The 17,500-nt window shown below is 39.5% G+C and overlaps 1 protein-coding gene across 1 annotated transcript in view; it reads right to left on the bottom strand.

Moving 5' to 3' along the window:
- LOC115007318 (transmembrane protein 131) overlaps positions 1-17,500 on the bottom strand; it is a 39,925-nt gene that overhangs the window by 11,334 nt on the left and 11,091 nt on the right. Inside the window, 24 exon segments of the mRNA XM_075074120.1 lie at positions 115-266; positions 354-426; positions 516-625; positions 712-850; positions 1,175-1,289; positions 1,888-1,963; positions 2,054-2,206; positions 2,297-2,383; positions 2,469-2,573; positions 3,888-4,022; positions 5,427-5,537; positions 5,707-5,877; positions 6,726-6,879; positions 6,967-7,075; positions 8,288-8,396; positions 8,481-8,542; positions 8,620-8,676; positions 8,763-8,913; positions 9,004-9,084; positions 9,418-9,483; positions 9,485-9,531; positions 9,534-9,540; positions 9,843-9,959; positions 13,774-13,894. Coding sequence (XP_074930221.1) covers positions 115-266; positions 354-426; positions 516-625; positions 712-850; positions 1,175-1,289; positions 1,888-1,963; positions 2,054-2,206; positions 2,297-2,383; positions 2,469-2,573; positions 3,888-4,022; positions 5,427-5,537; positions 5,707-5,877; positions 6,726-6,879; positions 6,967-7,075; positions 8,288-8,396; positions 8,481-8,542; positions 8,620-8,676; positions 8,763-8,913; positions 9,004-9,084; positions 9,418-9,483; positions 9,485-9,531; positions 9,534-9,540; positions 9,843-9,959; positions 13,774-13,894 — 2,508 coding nt within the window.

Genomic DNA, 17,500 nt, shown 5'->3' with positions numbered 1-17,500 from the left:
GTCAAAAACCTTTGAGCACCAAATGTTAAAGTGGACGTTTTAAGAAATGCTCGTTGTCGTGTCTTTATGCTCCACGAGACAAACACCCAGAAGAAGACTGAAGCGGTTGCTGACCTGACGATGAGGAGGGAGGAGACGCTGTGGTTGCTGGTGGGAGTGAACCTCACGCTGAAGGACTTCACTTCTCCGGGCAGCAGCAGGAGGTTGTACACGAAGGGTCTGGTTGAGCCCTCTACAAACCCTGTACTGCTCTTCATGAGAGAAGTCTGCCCCACAAACAGAGATTACATTAGAGACAAACTGCATCCGTCAATGTAATTATACTGCAAACTGCTGATTCTGGATTCACTCACTTGATTTCTGTGAACCTGGAACTCTAAGGTGTTTGTGTCGATGTTGATATTGGACAAATTTCCTAATGGCAGCCTGGGAAGTAAGAAGCGGAGAAGATGACAGAGTGAGACGAGAGGTTAAAGAACAGGAAGGTGCTGAACGGGCGCGTAAAGATTTCCCACCTGTCAGCCAGCTTTCCAGAGAACACGGAGGGGTTGGGTAACAAGGCCAAGGGGAGAACCTGGACGTAGACGAGGACGTCGGCCGGATTCTGCAGAATCACCTCCTCTTCCTGGAGAGACACAGACACATGTCCCACTTTAACAACACCTTAAGACAGCCTGTGTTTGTGCACAAGAGGCTGTTGCATCTACTCACAGAGGAGCTGTTTGTGTTGGTCAGAGGAAACATAATGCGCTGCGAGGAGTTGACCAGCGAGGGCCACGTCAAGTGCGCCGTTATTTTAGCTTGCACGTTTTTCTGAAGGTCCGTGTTGACTTCAAAGACGGCTTCAATCCTTTAGTGAGAAAATAAAAACACAACATGTGAATTACAGCTGTTTTAGGTAATAAATAAGAGAAGAAAAACACTTGAATATTCTCTGAGAGTATAAAGACATTAATGTGCAGCGTGGTGTGATGAGGTTGATCCAAACTTGCAAAGTGAAGCCGTTTGTTTTTTTCTCATAAATGTAGAACTTTAATCTTGGAAACTCTTTTTTTACCTACTATGGTCCCAATACAGCGTCGTGGTAAACAGCCCATCGATGTGGAGCGGCTCATTTAACAGTAACATTTGAACCCAAAGCCCAGAGATGAATCCTGACTCCTGATTTACTCACTTGTGGCCCGAGCGCTCCTTCAGCTCTTTCCATCGTCTGAGCAGTTTCTGATGGAGATCGACGTCAGCGTCCCAGATATCCTCCTGTAGCGACAGCCCGTGAGGCTTGGACTCAGCTGGGGAAGGAACATATATATATTTTAATTTTGACTTTGATAAAATAAAAATGTTAAGAATAAAATCTAAATGTTAATAAAATAAAAATGTCAAGAATAAAATCTAAATGTTAAGAATAAAATCTAAATGTTAAGAATAAAATAAAAATGTCAAGAATAAAATCTAAATGTTAAGAATAAAATAAAAATGTTAAGAATAAAATAAAAATGTTAATAAAAAAAAAATATTAAGAATAAAATCTAAATGTTAAGAATAAAATCTAAATTTTGAGAATAAATCTAAATGTTAAGAATAAAATAAAAATGTTAAGAATAAAATTAAAATGTTAAGAATAAAATCTAAATGTTAAGAATAAAATCTAAATGTTAAGAATAAAATAAAAATGTTAAGAATAAAATCTAAATGTTTAGAATAGTTGAAATGTCGAGAATAAACATCAAATTTAAGAGAATAAATAAAATGACCAGCGTTCGGTCGTATACTGAAAGTTCCTCTTTATTCTTAACATTTTGACTTTATTCTCAATATGTAAAAATCATTAAATATTTTTTTTTTTACCCTAATACTCTTGTTTATTTGAATTGTACACACACTTACATTTAAGCACAAACGGCAGCCCCACATAACAGTGATCACCGCACTGCAAACTGGCGTCAAAATAAATATTTGCCACCTGAAAAAGATGGAAGAGAGAAAATAAGTTCATGTTCATTTGGACACTTGTGGCTCTTTAATGCTGCTCAGAGACGAGAGGAGACGCCACCTTAGATTTACGTCTCGGCTCCAGCTCGTCTTTGTTGTTGCGGAGCCGTTTATAATAGAAACGTATGTCTTCAGTCAGCGAGCGGATCTGCTGCAGCCTCACTTTCTGAGTGAAGGAGCTCTGAATACTGAAGCTTTGATGCACAACTTTCCCCTGAACAACAAAACACACATATCAGACAAGAGCAACAACACCTGAGGCTTCTCCGAGGAGCGTGTGCTGCAGGTGACACGTGTTGCTTACTGGGAATGAAGATGGTAAAACGATGTGCTTGGGAGAGCTGTTTAATGTCCCCACAGCAATGAGAGCTTTCACTGGGATGGTTAATATCTGAGGGGGAAGCAGAGTCAGCGTTACACCGAGTGCAGCTTGTGCATTTCTTTGAAAGACACAGAATATCTGATCAACTGCTTACTTCGTAATCTGTGGTGATGTGTATGGCTCCGTCATACAGGCCCTCCAGAGCTTTGGCCACAAGTGTCACTCTGAATGCTGCATAATACCCGGATGCTAGAATCACCTTTGAACAGACAAAAAAGTGTTAGTTCTTCTTTTTCAAATGCAAAGAACATCAGTGTCAACATGAGGAAGCTGTTACAGCTGTTTCCAGCCGTCTGAAGGGACCAGAGATGCACACATTTCCAGACTCTCGAAGTCTTTCGCAGCGTAAATAAACGTACAATAAATGCAAAACTAGAATTAGTTGCAATTAAAATCCAAGTCTGTCCAAAATGTCAACACTTTTGAATTTGAAGGAATCCAGGCGCAGCGGACAGACGACGCAGAAACATTTATAGAGATTACAAACATAACGTTTACAGAATTCCTTCATATCCACTTTGTTTATTTGATCAGATATTTATATTAACTTTGTGTTTAGAGCAGGATTATTTCTTCTTGTATAGAAGTGATTGTGTTGCAGAAACATCAGATGTAGTTTTTAAAGAATAAAACATTTTTCAGGGAGTATTATTACAATTCAAGCATATTACTGTTAAAATGAATCATCGTCTAAACGCTCAAGGCTCTTTTCGTCCGCTCACACGTGACCCTCAGTATCTGATGAAGCTTCTTCTACTTTGTTTCCTTTCTGATCCCAAAAGGTATCTGAGCCAGCGAGTCTGAGTTTCAGCACTACAAAAGTAATAAACAGAAAATGTGAGCTAATAATAAAAACATTCATTGCTAGCAAAGAAGCTATTAATAAATAGCTTTGTGACACAATCATCTGCGTTATAGTCACATGTATTTGTATCTGTTGATAAACATTCACCTGTTTGTAACTAACCGTCTCATGTGCGTCTTCCCCGGGCGAACATGCGAGCAATAACTAACCCTCTGGACTAAGAGACAAAGACACACATTGAGTACTTAATTGCTCTTCGTGTCACTAACTAAACAAAAACATGCTGTGTTTTATAAATAAAAAGGATTATTATGAAACCACCGGCCTGATTTTTATGTTGGTGGAAAAGAGAAGAACGGGCCGAGAGAGAACGCGGACACGAATTATGCTTCACTTTCGTTAACATAGGGGAGAATGTGCTGCATTCAAGTGTCGTCGGAACAATCAGAAAATGAGTTCACGTTAACGCCCCCTCAAGTTGGAACATCTCTGAAACAGAAAAGGTGTTGTTGAAACGCTCTGAGCAATAAAATACAACTCTGTTTGTAGCGTCCATTTTGTTTCCACACGACGACATGAACACAGCGAAGTGGGAAGAACGACTTCTGAGGAGGATGTGAACGCACCGCTGGCCCGACGTCTTTCATTATCTACCAAATAGACACGTCGTGCTACGTGAGCTCTGGAATGACACTGTGGACGTCTTACAGTTTGGTGATTGGAGGCCGAGATGTTCTGCAGCTCTCGCAGGCGATTCAGCGCCACGGTGGCGTTTCCCTTCTCCGTCTTCAGCAGCTCCATGGAAATGCTGTCCCCGGTGACCAGCCAGGACTTAATCTCCAGCTGCAGGACACAAAGCAACGTTTTTACAAAGGACAAATCTGCTGAACAGCGTGTGACTGATATGATGTGAACGAGGACGTCAGCACGAAGGATTGTGTTGCAACAAGTTTCAATGTTGGGATGAAAATATTTGGAGCTACAAGTCAGAACATTTAAGAAACAGCAAGTCGGTTCTTGTCATTATTTTTCTTTCTTTTGAGGACAAACTATCTAGAAAACTTGACAATTGTTACATCAGCTGCTGTTGTACGCGAATTATAGCAAAACAGGCACTTTGTACTGACTCTTTGTAGTCAGTTTGTGTCTCTTTGTAGTCAACGTGTGTCTCTTTGTAGTCATTGTGTGTCTCTTTGTAGTCATTGTGTGTCTCTTTGTAGTCAGTTTGTGTCTCTTTGTAGTCATTATGTCTCTTTGTAGTCATTGTGTGTCTCTTTGTAGTCATTGTGTGTCTCTTTGTAGTCAGTTTGTGTCTCTTTGTAGTCATTGTGTGTCTCTTTGTAGTCAGTTTGTGTCTCTTTGTAGTCATTGTGTGTCTCTGTGTAGTCATTGTGTGTCTCTTTGTAGTCAGTTTGTGTCTCTTTGTAGTCATTGTGTGTCTCTTTGTAGTCAGTTTGTGTCTCTTTGTAGTCATTGTGTGTCTCTTTGTAGTCAGTTTGTGTCTCTTTGTAGTCATTGTGTGTCTCTTTGTAGTCAGTTTGTGTCTCTTTGTAGTCAACGTGTGTCTCTTTGTAGTCATTGTGTGTCTCTTTGTAGTCAGTTTGTGTCTCTTTGTAGTCAGTTTGTGTCTCTTTGTAGTCATTGTGTGTCTCTTTGTAGTCATTGTGTGTCTCTTTGTAGTCACTTTGTGTCTCTTTGTAGTCATTGTGTGTCTCTTTGTAGTCATTATGTCTCTTCCGTTTGTGTCTCTTTGTAGTCGTTTTGTGTCTCTTTGTAGTCATTTTGAGTCTCTTTGTAGTCGTTTTGTGTCTCTTTGTAGTCATTTTGAGTCTTTTTGTGGTCATTTTGTGTCTCTTTGTAGTCATTATGTCTCTTTGTAGTCACTTTGTGTCTCTTTGTAGTCATTTTGTGTCTCTTTGTAGTCATTGTGTCTCTTTGTAGTCATTGTGTGTCTCTTTGTAGTCATTGTGTGTCTCTTTGTAGTCATTGTTTGTCTCTTTGTAGTCAGTTTGTGTCTCTTTGTAGTCATTGTGTGTCTCTTTGTAGTCATTGTGTGTCTCTTTGTAGTCAGTTTGTGTCTCTTTGTAGTCATTGTGTGTCTCTTTGTAGTCAGTTTGTGTCTCTTTGTAGTCATTTTGTGTCTCTTTGTAGTCATTTTGAGTCTCTTTGAGTCTTTTTGTGGTCATTTTGTGTCTCTAACCTCTGACCGTTTGTGCCCCTTCATTAATGCAGTATTCGTGATCTCACCTCTATAGGGTTACTGTTGACCACAACAAATGTGATGCTGCTGGTGTCTGTTGCACTGCGAACACCAAAGTCCAGGACGTTCTCCTTTAGACTGGGAGGCAGGACCAGTGGCTTTTCACACAAGGAGACAAAACAAACAGTTACACACATCACGTCTACTCTGCCCTACAAAGACAAAACACACTCACTACATATGTGGACAAAGACCAGAGTCTGACTTCACAGGAACTACGTGTATGTATATTAATGTATATAAATACACAGCATGTCCATTGTGTACCTCCAAGAAGCCTGTGTAGGCTCGGACCGGCAGGTGAAACTTGGATGCGTTTGTGATGAGCAGGATGTTGCTGTCTATGTGAATGGAGGGTCGGACCGGCCGGAAGAGGAGCGAGAAGATGTAACGTGACTCATGTGGGGGAATAAGGATGGGTGCACTGAAGTTCTGCGCCTGAAACAGAAAGAGACAAAAGGGACGTCAACATATATAACACTTATAATCTATAATCAGAATGTCTTCTGGTAAAGGGATAGTTCGCAGGTTTGTAGAAACAGGAAGTAACAGCAGGAAGCTAAACAATGTTCTGCTGTGGACGTATTTTAGACACCTAAATAAATCTGTATCAGTTGAAGTGTACGGTATAGTGAGAACATTTTCACCGCTTTACCTCGCTGTCAGTCAGCCTTTGTGACGGGGAACTGACGCTGTTATTTCTGAAAACACACCAGACTCCATTTCACCCTGCAGAACACAGGAGGTCGACTTCTGCCTCGATCAGTTGGTTAGTTTCTGTTATTTTGTGTCTGAACGAACCCTTTAAAAACACCAAAGTCACACAATAACTGGTTGTTGATCTGAAAGAAGCCCGAGGGTGAAAATGTCCTCTACTAAGCCTGATGCCGTACAGCAGCTGCCCGGGTTCGAATCTAACTTGCGTGCTTTGCTGCATGACATCACCGCTTTCTCCCCGGTTCATGTCTATCATCAGCTGCACCAGAGTGCCGGCTCCTCATCACAACCTTGGTGTGCGTTACTTCACTAGTATTTTAGAGATGACTGTGTTTGTCAATGGAGTCTGGTAGTTTTGAAGAGCACAGATAAGAGATCAGAAAGGCCGTCTGACTGGTAAAGCGGTGAAAATATTCTAAATATTAGACGTCTAAAATACCTCGACAGCAGAACATTGTTTAGCTTCCTGTCTGATACTGAGCTGCACCTACTGCAGGTGATGCACTGACCTTACACAACCACACCTCAAAACATCCACACTATCCCTTTAATCCTTTGTGGTGACTCACATTAAACATAGTTTTGGCCTCTTCGGGCAGGGACACGTTGTGAATGCGGATTGCAAAGCTGAAGGCATTTGTGAGGAAGATGGCTCTGTCCACGGGGTCGACGGGGCTGTCCCTGATGTGGAACAGCGTCGCCGTGTGGTCGAAGCCCAGGTATCTGGGAGGAAGAGAGAAACATTTGAGATGAAAGAAAACTCTCTTTTTCTCAGCAACTCTTTCAATGTTTATCCACAAAACAACTCACCCGTCTAAAACTTCTGCCTGGTAAGGGATTTCAAGCTTGGAGTAACTCTTCTCTTTCGCTTTAACAGTTATCTTACCAGAGAACTGATATGATCGTCTTGCTTTTGAGGCTGCAAGAAGAAGAAAAAACAAGATTGAAATAGCGGATAAGTGCAGTGCGAGGCGGACACAGGGCCTCACGAGAGGAAGTTGCACAATGCTCTAAACCAAAGAAGTGTTAAAGTAAAGACATGAAGTAAAACTCTTAAAGCTAAATGTCAACGTGAATATGTGTTATAGGACACACGAGGACGTTAAATCCGTTTTCTTATCACCCAAGTATACGGGAAAAAGTTAAAATGTAATAATTCTTAACAGGAAGTTGATGGAAAAAACTGTAAACTAAAAACAACTTCACTTCTTCTGTTTCTCTGTAAGCCGGTGAGACTTCCTCATGCAGGCTTCACACTTTATAACAGCTGTTAAGAGCCTGCGTTCGGTGGAAATGGTGCATCTATTTAAAAGTGACGATAAAGAAATTCACTTTTAATTGTTGGTCGTTTGAATCACATCCCACAGTTAAAGTAGATCATGCTTTTGAATTTGGACAATATTTAACTTTCCTAACTGGGTTTCCATTGAATGTCTCACAAGATTTGTTGTTTGCATTTTAATTTCCTTAGAGAAACAACAAAAAGAAACATTAAATATGAATTTGTCTCAGTTGTCATTTTATTAAAGTGGAAATAGACAACTTTACCCCTTTAGGGTTTCCAGGTGGAATTATAGTTGGTGCTGCCGACACAAAGAAAAGCAAATGCAAATTCATGTAAATGACGCACGATTACGTCATCTGGCAACTTTGAGCCCGTGCTAGCTGCTTAGGTGGCAACACTGCACAGGACGCGCTGCATTTCGTTTTGCATGGCTCTGTGCAGTAAAGGGATCGAACGCCTCGAGACAGCGTGAAGCGATCTTCTATCACAATGTTGGTGATTTCACATCTTTATAAGGATATAAATCATGACATAGCATTAAATAACCAACTATATATCATTTTTATATTTTGTGCAAAATTAACAGTAACATTTCAAGTGAACGCCGGTCATCCTTAGCCTCTATCACCATAGATAAGAACATTAACATTGCTTTAAGTGCACTAAGATTAAACTGATGCAACAGTCCTGCAGTTAATCTCAGGTGTTTGTTAGTCGGCCTCCCCTCAATATTATGAATGGGGTGGACACAATAATAGAAACACCTGTCAGTATAACACAATAGAGTTGAATCAACATGTCGAGAAACAAAAGCTTCAACATTACATTTAATTAAAACCTACTCACCATCAAAACTTATACTTGCAACTTTGGTATATCTGCTCTCCCCAGCCTTCAGTGTGACTGCTTTGAACTCGACTGTGACGGCTTCGTTTGACGGCGTCGTACGCACACTCTGAAGCGTAAGAAAAGGACGGGGTTACGCCAAGAGTTAAGATTACAGTTTCTTTTTTAGAAATGGACTACTAAGGATACCTACTGTAATTGGAACATCTTTTGTTCCTGAATTTAAAAGGTGTAGATTCAGCAGCTTTGGACGATCTGTAGAGAGAACGGAGGAGTGAGCTGAAGAGAAAGATCTTTCTGCAAGATGCAGCTTCTTCTGCAGGACTTCATACCTTGTGACCGCAGCGTCCCAAAGTCAAGCATCTCTGTGGACGAGTATATACCAGGAGCTGCAAGGAAAAGTAGAACAAATGTTAACCTGACAGACGATAAGGAGTTTTATAATAAATGTACTGTAGGTGATCAGTAAAATCACCTGATGTGACCTCCACCTCCACGGGGAGGATGATGAACTGGTCTTCGTTGGGAGCGTTGGTTTTGATTCTGATGAAAGCCGTGTGGTTGTCGACGTCTCTCGACGAGAAGCTGGCTCTCATCACCCCCTTTGTCTCAAAGGGAGGAATCTCCTGCAGGGAGAAGAAGGTCGGCATGGGTAACTCTGCCCGACATCATCCTTCATGTTCAAATCAAAGAACTCAGCGAGACGTGAAACTAACCCATAATTTTCCAGTGCCTCCTTGTTGACCCGTGGGAAGCTCTAGATGAAGATCCCCACCACTGGAGTACATCTCGACAACCTGGAGGAACACAAACTAATTAATCCACCAACGTTTCAGAGAAAACTAGTTGTTTTTGTACATTCAAAGCTTCTATGGAGGTTTTTGATTGAAGCTACAAATGTCTGTCGTCACATTTCATCACCCTGAACGTTTCTTTTTTAAATCCTTCTGGACTTTAAACGCTGCAGTTATTGGAAATGTTTGGATCAAAGTCTGAAACAATCCCATGCAGCAGCAGCGCTGGAGTCTGACTCGAGTAATAAAGTTAGTGCGGCCTCATCTGTATCTGACACGGAGCAGAAATACAGAATAAATAGACACATTAAACCATTAGAGTCTACCCCACGTTACCTGCAGCGGTTCACTGTACGGGTTGTGGATGTTTATTAGAGGCGAGAAGCTGCTGTTTACTGGGACTTCGAGCCCCGATGAAGGGACGCAGTCTGTAGGGGTTCGGGATGCCACCCCGAAAACCTTCAGGACGGAGAGGCAACCACATTTAGTCACATTTCTACCACATCGTATTAGGACCACTGCAGCGGTGTGTGGTGTGTGTGTGTGTGGGGGGGGGGGGGGGGTATTCAAAGGAAAAACTCAGAATTTTCAAGATCACATTTGTAAATTTATGAGACAGAAACTTCTATAATCTGAAATAAAAAGTTGTACATTTACGTGAAAAAAACACAAATTTGCAAGAAAAAAACCTGAATACACGTCATGTCACGTATTTCACACATGGCACAAATCATTACAAGCTGAAGCTCTATAGTCTGTACCTGGTATGTAAACACTCCATGATGTGATGTATTAATAAATAAAGTGTTTTCTACATTCCCAACTACTCGAGCGAGAAACACGACATCGAATGACGTGTTCCCTCCTGGAGGAATTATCTGGTGAGAGAACAGAAGAAACAAACGTGTCAGAGATCAAAAGAGAAAATATATATATTCACCAGTTCAAGATAATCTTAAAAAATCTTGTGAAAGCCTGTATACAACCGTGCATCGGTAGAGATTCTGCAATACTGTTTCTACCGTGGTAGCGATTCTCGCGTGATTCTCGCGTGATTCTCGCGTGATTCTCGCGTGATTCTCGCGTGATTCTCGCGTGATTCTCGCGTGATTCTCTCGTGATTCTCTCGTGATTCTCGCCATATCCCGCTGCCTCGCATGATATCCTGATTGGGTGGCCGACATGGAGGAAGCGAATGACGTCGTGGTTTGTATGATCACCAAACATTTGCACAGTATTTTGTCAGCTTTCTTTTGGTAACTCTAAATGGACCCAAATCAATCAATTTGTGTGATTAAAAGAATATAAGTACAGTGTGAGATATTCAGCGCTCACCATGTAAAAGCTTGGTGGACGTGCAGAAGCAGAAAGATAAAAGCATGACAGGAAACATACAACCTAACCTGTGCATTATGTTCAGTCAGGGAACTTCTTATCAGCAGCAAACTGTATAATCTGTTTCATATAACTGTAAATCCCAGGGGTTTGCTTTCAGAACGTATGTTTTAGTGTATAGAAATGCAAGGACAATCGACTGCCTCGGCATGTTTTTTAAGTACAAAAAGAAATATGATGAAATTGGTTATCATGATTTCCATAATAATCGTGTTGGAACAAAACATAAATGTTCTAACGTCAACACAGTTGATAGAGATGAACTTTTATCTGATTTTAAAAACAAAGAGCTCTGAGCTTTAACTTTAATAAATGTTGTTATTCAAATGGAGAAATGTTACTCATATTACAGATTAAATCATCAGTTTTTTTGCAGAAGAAAATATGCAGAGAAGTGGAATACTTTAATCAGATTTATGTCCACACATTGCAAAGCACACAGCAAATAAATACAATTATTTTATATATATATATATAAAATTATTTATATATATAAAATTATTTATATATTTATATATATAATAATAATCGATATTATATATATGATATATATATATATAATATCTAGAATGAAAGCTATCTCTAGAGATCTAGATCTATCTAGAGAGAGAGAGATAGAGAGAGAGAGAGAGATAGATAGATATCTAAAAGGAGGGAGTCTCTCTAGAGATAGAGAATATCTAGAGTAGAGAGAGAGTAAGAGAGAGAAAGAAAATATGGATCTAGATAATGTTGAGAGATATAGATCTAGAGAAGAGAATCTAGAAAAGAAAAGGAGTAGAGATTCTATATCTGAGAGATAGAGAGAGAATAGATAGAGAGAAATTAAAAGTAGGTCTCTCTATCTAGGATAGATAGAGAATATAAAGAGATAAATGTAAAATGATGGATATAGAGATATGATATAGCTATAGAATGAGAAGATCTAATCTCCTCTATCTCCTCCTGATAAGAATATCTAGATCTGATCTCTAGAGATAGCTCTCTAGATAGAGATCTTCTAATATCTTCTCTCTATCTAGATAGGTGATCTCTAAGATATCTCTCTCTCTATATATATCTATCTATATCCTAATTCGAGAGATCTCTAGTAGATATCTCTCCGTCTCTAATCTATCCTCTCTATCTGTTATCTCTATCTAATCTCTCTATCTATCTCTCTCTATATCTATCGCTATCTCTATAATAAGATCTATCTCTCTATCTCTCTATCTAATCTCTATCTCTCTCTCCCCCTACTAATAAAAAATCTCTTATCTATCTCTCTCTATCTAATAGATCTCTCTCTCTCTCCTATATATATATATATAATATATTATATATATAAAATAGTATTAAATCTTTGGATAAACATTTTTGCTTCGTCTTTGGCAGATGTGCTCCAAAGTTCCATCTTAACTGAAAGTTAATTCATTTGTTGTAATTTAAAACATATTCATAGCAGTGTATACTTTTAAAGTATTCGTATATAAACAGCGACAGTCACTTAAGTTCTGATGCGTAACACATTGTGGGGATTGTTCTCTCGAACTATATATGGACTTGAGGGCCGAGAAGAATCTTAGTGTATAAACACACACTCCAAAACACAGAGCAAAGAAACACTTGAAAAATAAACATGAAATAGATACACGGTATGCATCGGTGCCGTGCAGTTATTAAACAGAACATGTAAAGAGAGCTGCAGGAACGAGTCAGTAAAACCCTGAAATGAGTCAGCACTTCCTGTTCCCTCGACTCGAAGTTTAAAGTCTGTGGTTAACACAAGCTCAAGAGATTTTAATGTTTAATGCTTAATGAGACAACAAAACGTCTTTACAGCAAACACAGAAACTCATTTACTCACTAGCCCGTCTTTAGCTCAGTGTTGGTGACGTGTGGTGTGGTGTTGCTGCAAAACGTGTAAATAAAGAACGCTTGTTTGCCACAGAGCTTATTTTCTGCAAAAATCCAAAATCCGATGGAAATATCTCGTGCGATGCTAACTTCAGGGTCGTCTACGAGAATGTCGTCCCTGCAGCTCTGCATTTGGCATTTATTAAAGAAAAACTCCCACGTCGAATCGAAAGCTTTGACATACTGCATATTCCATCAGGTTTTTCAGGATGGTGAATTAGCTCTCTTCAATGGAGCAACAATAACTTGCAAAACCAGACTGGATATCAAAGCATAACAACTCTGCATGTTCTTAAAGTTGCCAAAAAGTGATAGACACCTGGTTGTGTGTCGAGGCAAGCTCATAAAACTATACATCTAAAACCATTTGAGCTAAACTAATGAGGCTCATGGTGCGAGTAATAAAATAAATGTGTGAAATGAATGATCTCCCTGGAGATGTGATGCATCTCCTCTCATGTAGAAAGCCTTTATAAGAACAGATCCCATGACAGAGGAGCCTCAGGTGTTATCTTCAAAGCCAAACTGAGTTCCTTCCAACTGAACGTCTTTGTAAACTATACTCATGTCTTGAGGTTGAATTTATTTTTCACCACTGATGTGCACGTGATGCCCGAGAGACTCGACTGTATTAACCCTTAAATATCTCACACATCGTGTAACACAACAACAACAACCGTCTCTTGAAGACCCAATTTATATATAATATATCCAAGTTCTTTATCCTGTGGACCTTATGCATCTTGTGACGGTCATTTTAGTCTTTTAACTTCCAGAAGCGTAGATCAACATCTATTCGCCAAAGTGATGGCAAAATACAAGAACTACTGCGTACAGTTGCTTCTCTGAGCAACACACGGCAGCATTACAACCTGCGTGTGTGAGTTAATCATTCTTTGTATGTATAACTCCCTCCTTCTTGCAAGAATATAGATTAAACCCTTTTATTTGATTTGGATCCTGACTTTGTGATGTTATTAAGAATATTTTTCTAACACAAAGGTTGTAGTTTTATTTGATATTTGCATTTACTTGGACTTACTGTCGCCGGCAACAAAAGAAAAGGGTTGATCGGCATAAAGTCAACAACTCCTTCACTTCAATGTCATTTCTTTTGGACCTGCGGCATCCTGTGGGTTTTATAAAAACAGTGTTTCTTGGAGGTACTTTTTTATTTTCATGTCTTTCCAAAATGTCCTCACTTTATAATTTAATTAAGTATTATTGTCACTACAAGCTGCGGTTTACTTGTTTGCTGTTGATGTTTGCAGAAGCTCCCCAAAGAAAGAACGCCACCTGAAATGTTTCCTGATTAGTCTGTTTACAACAATCCGGCAGAGTTATTAATGTTTAAAGCACGACGATCAAATAACACGATGAGATCAAAGGATGAGTACTTACCCTATTCTGGAAAAAGGATGCGTGAAAATGTGCTGTTGTTGCTGATATCGATATCAAACTAATTTCTTCTGAGCTAGGATTATGTAAATAAACTTTCTCCATTTTTGGCATTCCAACGGGCCTGTGGATGAAGAAGAAAAGCTTTTGTAAGAGCAAGTAAACAACAATATATTAAAGTAGAAGGATATATTATGGATGTGACGTATGAACTCATAATAAAGTCATGAACATTGGCACAAAGGTTGAAACTGGTTTGGATGTAAACAGAGGATGTTGACACCAAAACTGAAGGAGTCAACAAGTTTGGTGAAGAATTTAATTATAATGAAGTCAACAATGTTTTAAAGACCAGAAGAGAAACAGGAGTTTTTAAAAGATGTCCGACATAACTTCTCGAGGTGATGAACTCTAATCCCCAACTGATTCGTTCATTGTAAAGGAACATACAAGAGGTTCTGCATGTGTAAAGCTTTCATTGTACTTTACTTTACTGACATTCAACAACCAACATGCATCATAAACTATTTGATTGAAGGCATGAAAATCAACTCGTAGGGACTTGAACTTCGAGGAGTTTTAATGATTCGAGCAGCAATGACAAAGTAACAGGCTTAAGGATTAAAGCCACTAAATACTCAGTGTTTGATGGATTACTTCTGAAAAAGCAGAAGAGGCCTTTATGGTTCCTCCAACACAAGTAAGGCAGATGTGAACTTCTGTGTTTTTCAACCTGGACGCTATTTACCATGTTTCTGTGTGTAAGTGAGTAACGGGGACGAAGCAATAATGCAACGTTATCCTTCCATCAATGTACGTCCACTGAGGCTCAGGTTGCAAGTGTCCGACAACGTTATGTAAAGTTTGTTTTACCTTTCACTTGAGTTTATTATTGTGTCTAACAATGCAGTCTCTCGAGAGGAGACGTTTGTTCTGAAGTCTCTCGAGAGGAGACGTTTGTTCTGAAGTCTCGCGAGAGGAGACGTTTGTTCTGAAGTCTCGCGAGAGGAGACGTTTGTTCTGAAGTCTCGCGAGAGGAGACGTTTGTTCTGAAGTCTCGTGAGAGGAGATGTTCGTTCTGAAGTCTCTCGAGAGGAGACGTTTGTTCTGAAGTCTCGCGAGAGGAGACGTTGTTCTGAAGTCTCGTGAGAGGAGATGTTCGTTCTGAAGTCTCGTGAGAGGAGACGTTTGTTCTGAAGTCTCTCGAGAGGAGACGTTTGTTCTGAAGTCTCGTGAGAGGAGACGTTTGTTCTGAAGTCTCGTGAGAGGAGACGTTTGTTCTGAAGTCTCTCGAGAGGAGACGTTTGTTCTGAAGTCTCGTGAGAGGAGATGTTTGTTCTGAAGTCTCTCGAGAGGAGACGTTTGTTCTGAAGTCTCGTGAGAGGAGACGTTTGTTCTGAAGTCTCGTGAGAGGAGACGTTTGTTCTGAAGTCTCGCGAGAGGAGATGTTTGTTCTGAAGTCTCGCGAGAGGTGACTTGTTGGTGGAAGGAGGACAGAGGGACGCTGCACGATGATATCGGGAGATCAAGGCTACGGATAAGTTACATAAAAATAAATATAGCACGTTGTACATTTAACTTAAGTTGAGGTAGTTTTCTTATTCTGCCAAGTGAATGTGTTCATTTAGAAAATAATTGTATTTCCTATCTGCATCTTCCATTGGACCTGATAGCAGTAGACTCACCTGCAGGAGAAACTTCTCTGCAAGTAGGTTGAAAGAAATATGAGTATCAGCATTATCGTGCATCACGAGAAAGTGCAGCTTAGAGTTATTTATAAGACTTTAACAGTCATGGCTGAATATTTAGCTGATTTAATGTGGATGTGACGCGAGACTTTAGAGAGAGACTTCCCGCTGAGCGACGATTAAATCAAGCAAAATGTAAATAAAAGCATTTTATTTCTCTCCTAATAATGTTGTGAGTCATATAATAACAATCTGAGCCCGTCAGTGGCAAAAACCATCTTTCAGTGGACGTACATTGATGAAGTAGAACCTTGCAGCACGTTTGGCGGCTGCAGCGCTCTCACTCAATACTGGATCCATTCGTCCCTTAGACACACAAACCAGTTTGAAAGAGTGCATCTTATATCGAGTCTGTATCTCAGGGCTGATTGTATTAATCCAATCCTGCCTCCCTTTCCAGGGAATTAGAGACGGGGGGAGATTTTCTCAAGGTTTCATTGTCATGCCCTCAAAACATTCACAGCTGATAAGTGGATTGTTTATTGAGGACGTGGACAGACAGACGGCTGCGTCTCTCGCTGTGAGTTGGCGTAGAAGCTTCTCTTAAAGCTACTCAAACATTTGCACACTACTTCAAGAGTATTGACATGCAAAACAAACCTTCTACAGGTGCAGGATCAAACACATCTGCACACTAATAAAAGCTCAGAGCTCATTTAATCTTCTTCAGGTATTGTCAAATTGTAGAAATACAAAGTCAGGCCAATTCCTGCGCTGCCTGCAGAGCAGCACAGAAATAATGTTTTACTGTTTTCTACTTTTTTTCAGTAGTTTTCATGATATTTTTTGGATGTTTTATGCAATTATATTTAATTCATATACATTTAATGAGAATTGTACAAGATAGTTCATATACAAAGCGTAAGTAACAAGCGTCAGCCGTCAGGGACAATGTACATGAATCCCTTTGTTTGATTCTGTTCTGCATCCTAGAGAAATACATAAACTTTTCTTTTGGTTCGTCACTTATTTAATATTTTTAATGTGTATTTTACTTTTAAAAAGTAGAAAATTACTAAAATAATCTGAACTAAATGTACGAAGTGATACACTTCTGGGTGATTTATCTTTGACTGTTTTATTTAATAAATGTTTAATATGGATCTTGATGTTTCTGCTCTGTCAGACAGCGTCGTTCGCATCGACTATAAATCACCCGACGAATGTGTTTCGCGACGGTGAGTCGACGATTGCACAATAAGTATTTGTGGAAGCCTTTAACACAGCGAGCAGCTCTTTTGTCTGACACTTGAAGCTGGGTCATGCCACATGGGTGTGCACCCAGCGTCAGGGAGGAATGTGGTCCAATAAGTCTGGATTCATTTACTGCCGACACAATGAGGTGATTCACCTCACACTCACAAGTTTAACTTGACATATTATAGAGAGCTGCCGGACATGATCACTGGGTTTGGAAATGTTGTTTATTACATCAGACGATGCTTCTGATGAAACGTGTGCAGTAAATGAGATTTACCATGTAGTGCATTACAAACATACTTATAACGTGTTATAATCTGCATCTTAGTTATAGTTATAAGCACTCGTAGATAATCATAACACTTATAAGGTTGAGTTATCATAGTACTTCATTATTGCTGGATATTAATATCATAAGATCAGAGTGCATTATAAAGCCTGTAATTGTAATATATTGTTTTTTATAATCACCAACAGATTTAATGTTTTTTTAATTCAATCAAAGCAAACAATGAGCAGTTTGTAACTTATTATATCTGAGTATTCCTTTATTATATCCACATTATATAGTGATTATAATGCATTATAAACTTAGTAGAACATATTACGATTATGGGAATTATAATATATAAAATGCTTTATAATGTCGTCTCCTGAGGGTGAACGAGGTCTGTCTGCACTTTGACCAGTTTTGAGAAAAACTCATTTGAAAGTTCAGCAGTTCATAACGTGGACACTATAAAACCAACTCCAACGCATGCTGACACATCACATGCTGCACA

The sequence above is a fragment of the Cottoperca gobio genome, chromosome 4, assembly GCF_900634415.1.
Source record: "Cottoperca gobio chromosome 4, fCotGob3.1, whole genome shotgun sequence".
Taxonomy (NCBI): Eukaryota; Metazoa; Chordata; class Actinopteri; order Perciformes; family Bovichtidae; genus Cottoperca; species Cottoperca gobio.
The sequence above is the reverse complement of the archived record's forward strand: the minus strand, read 5'-3'. Positions and strand labels throughout refer to the sequence as shown.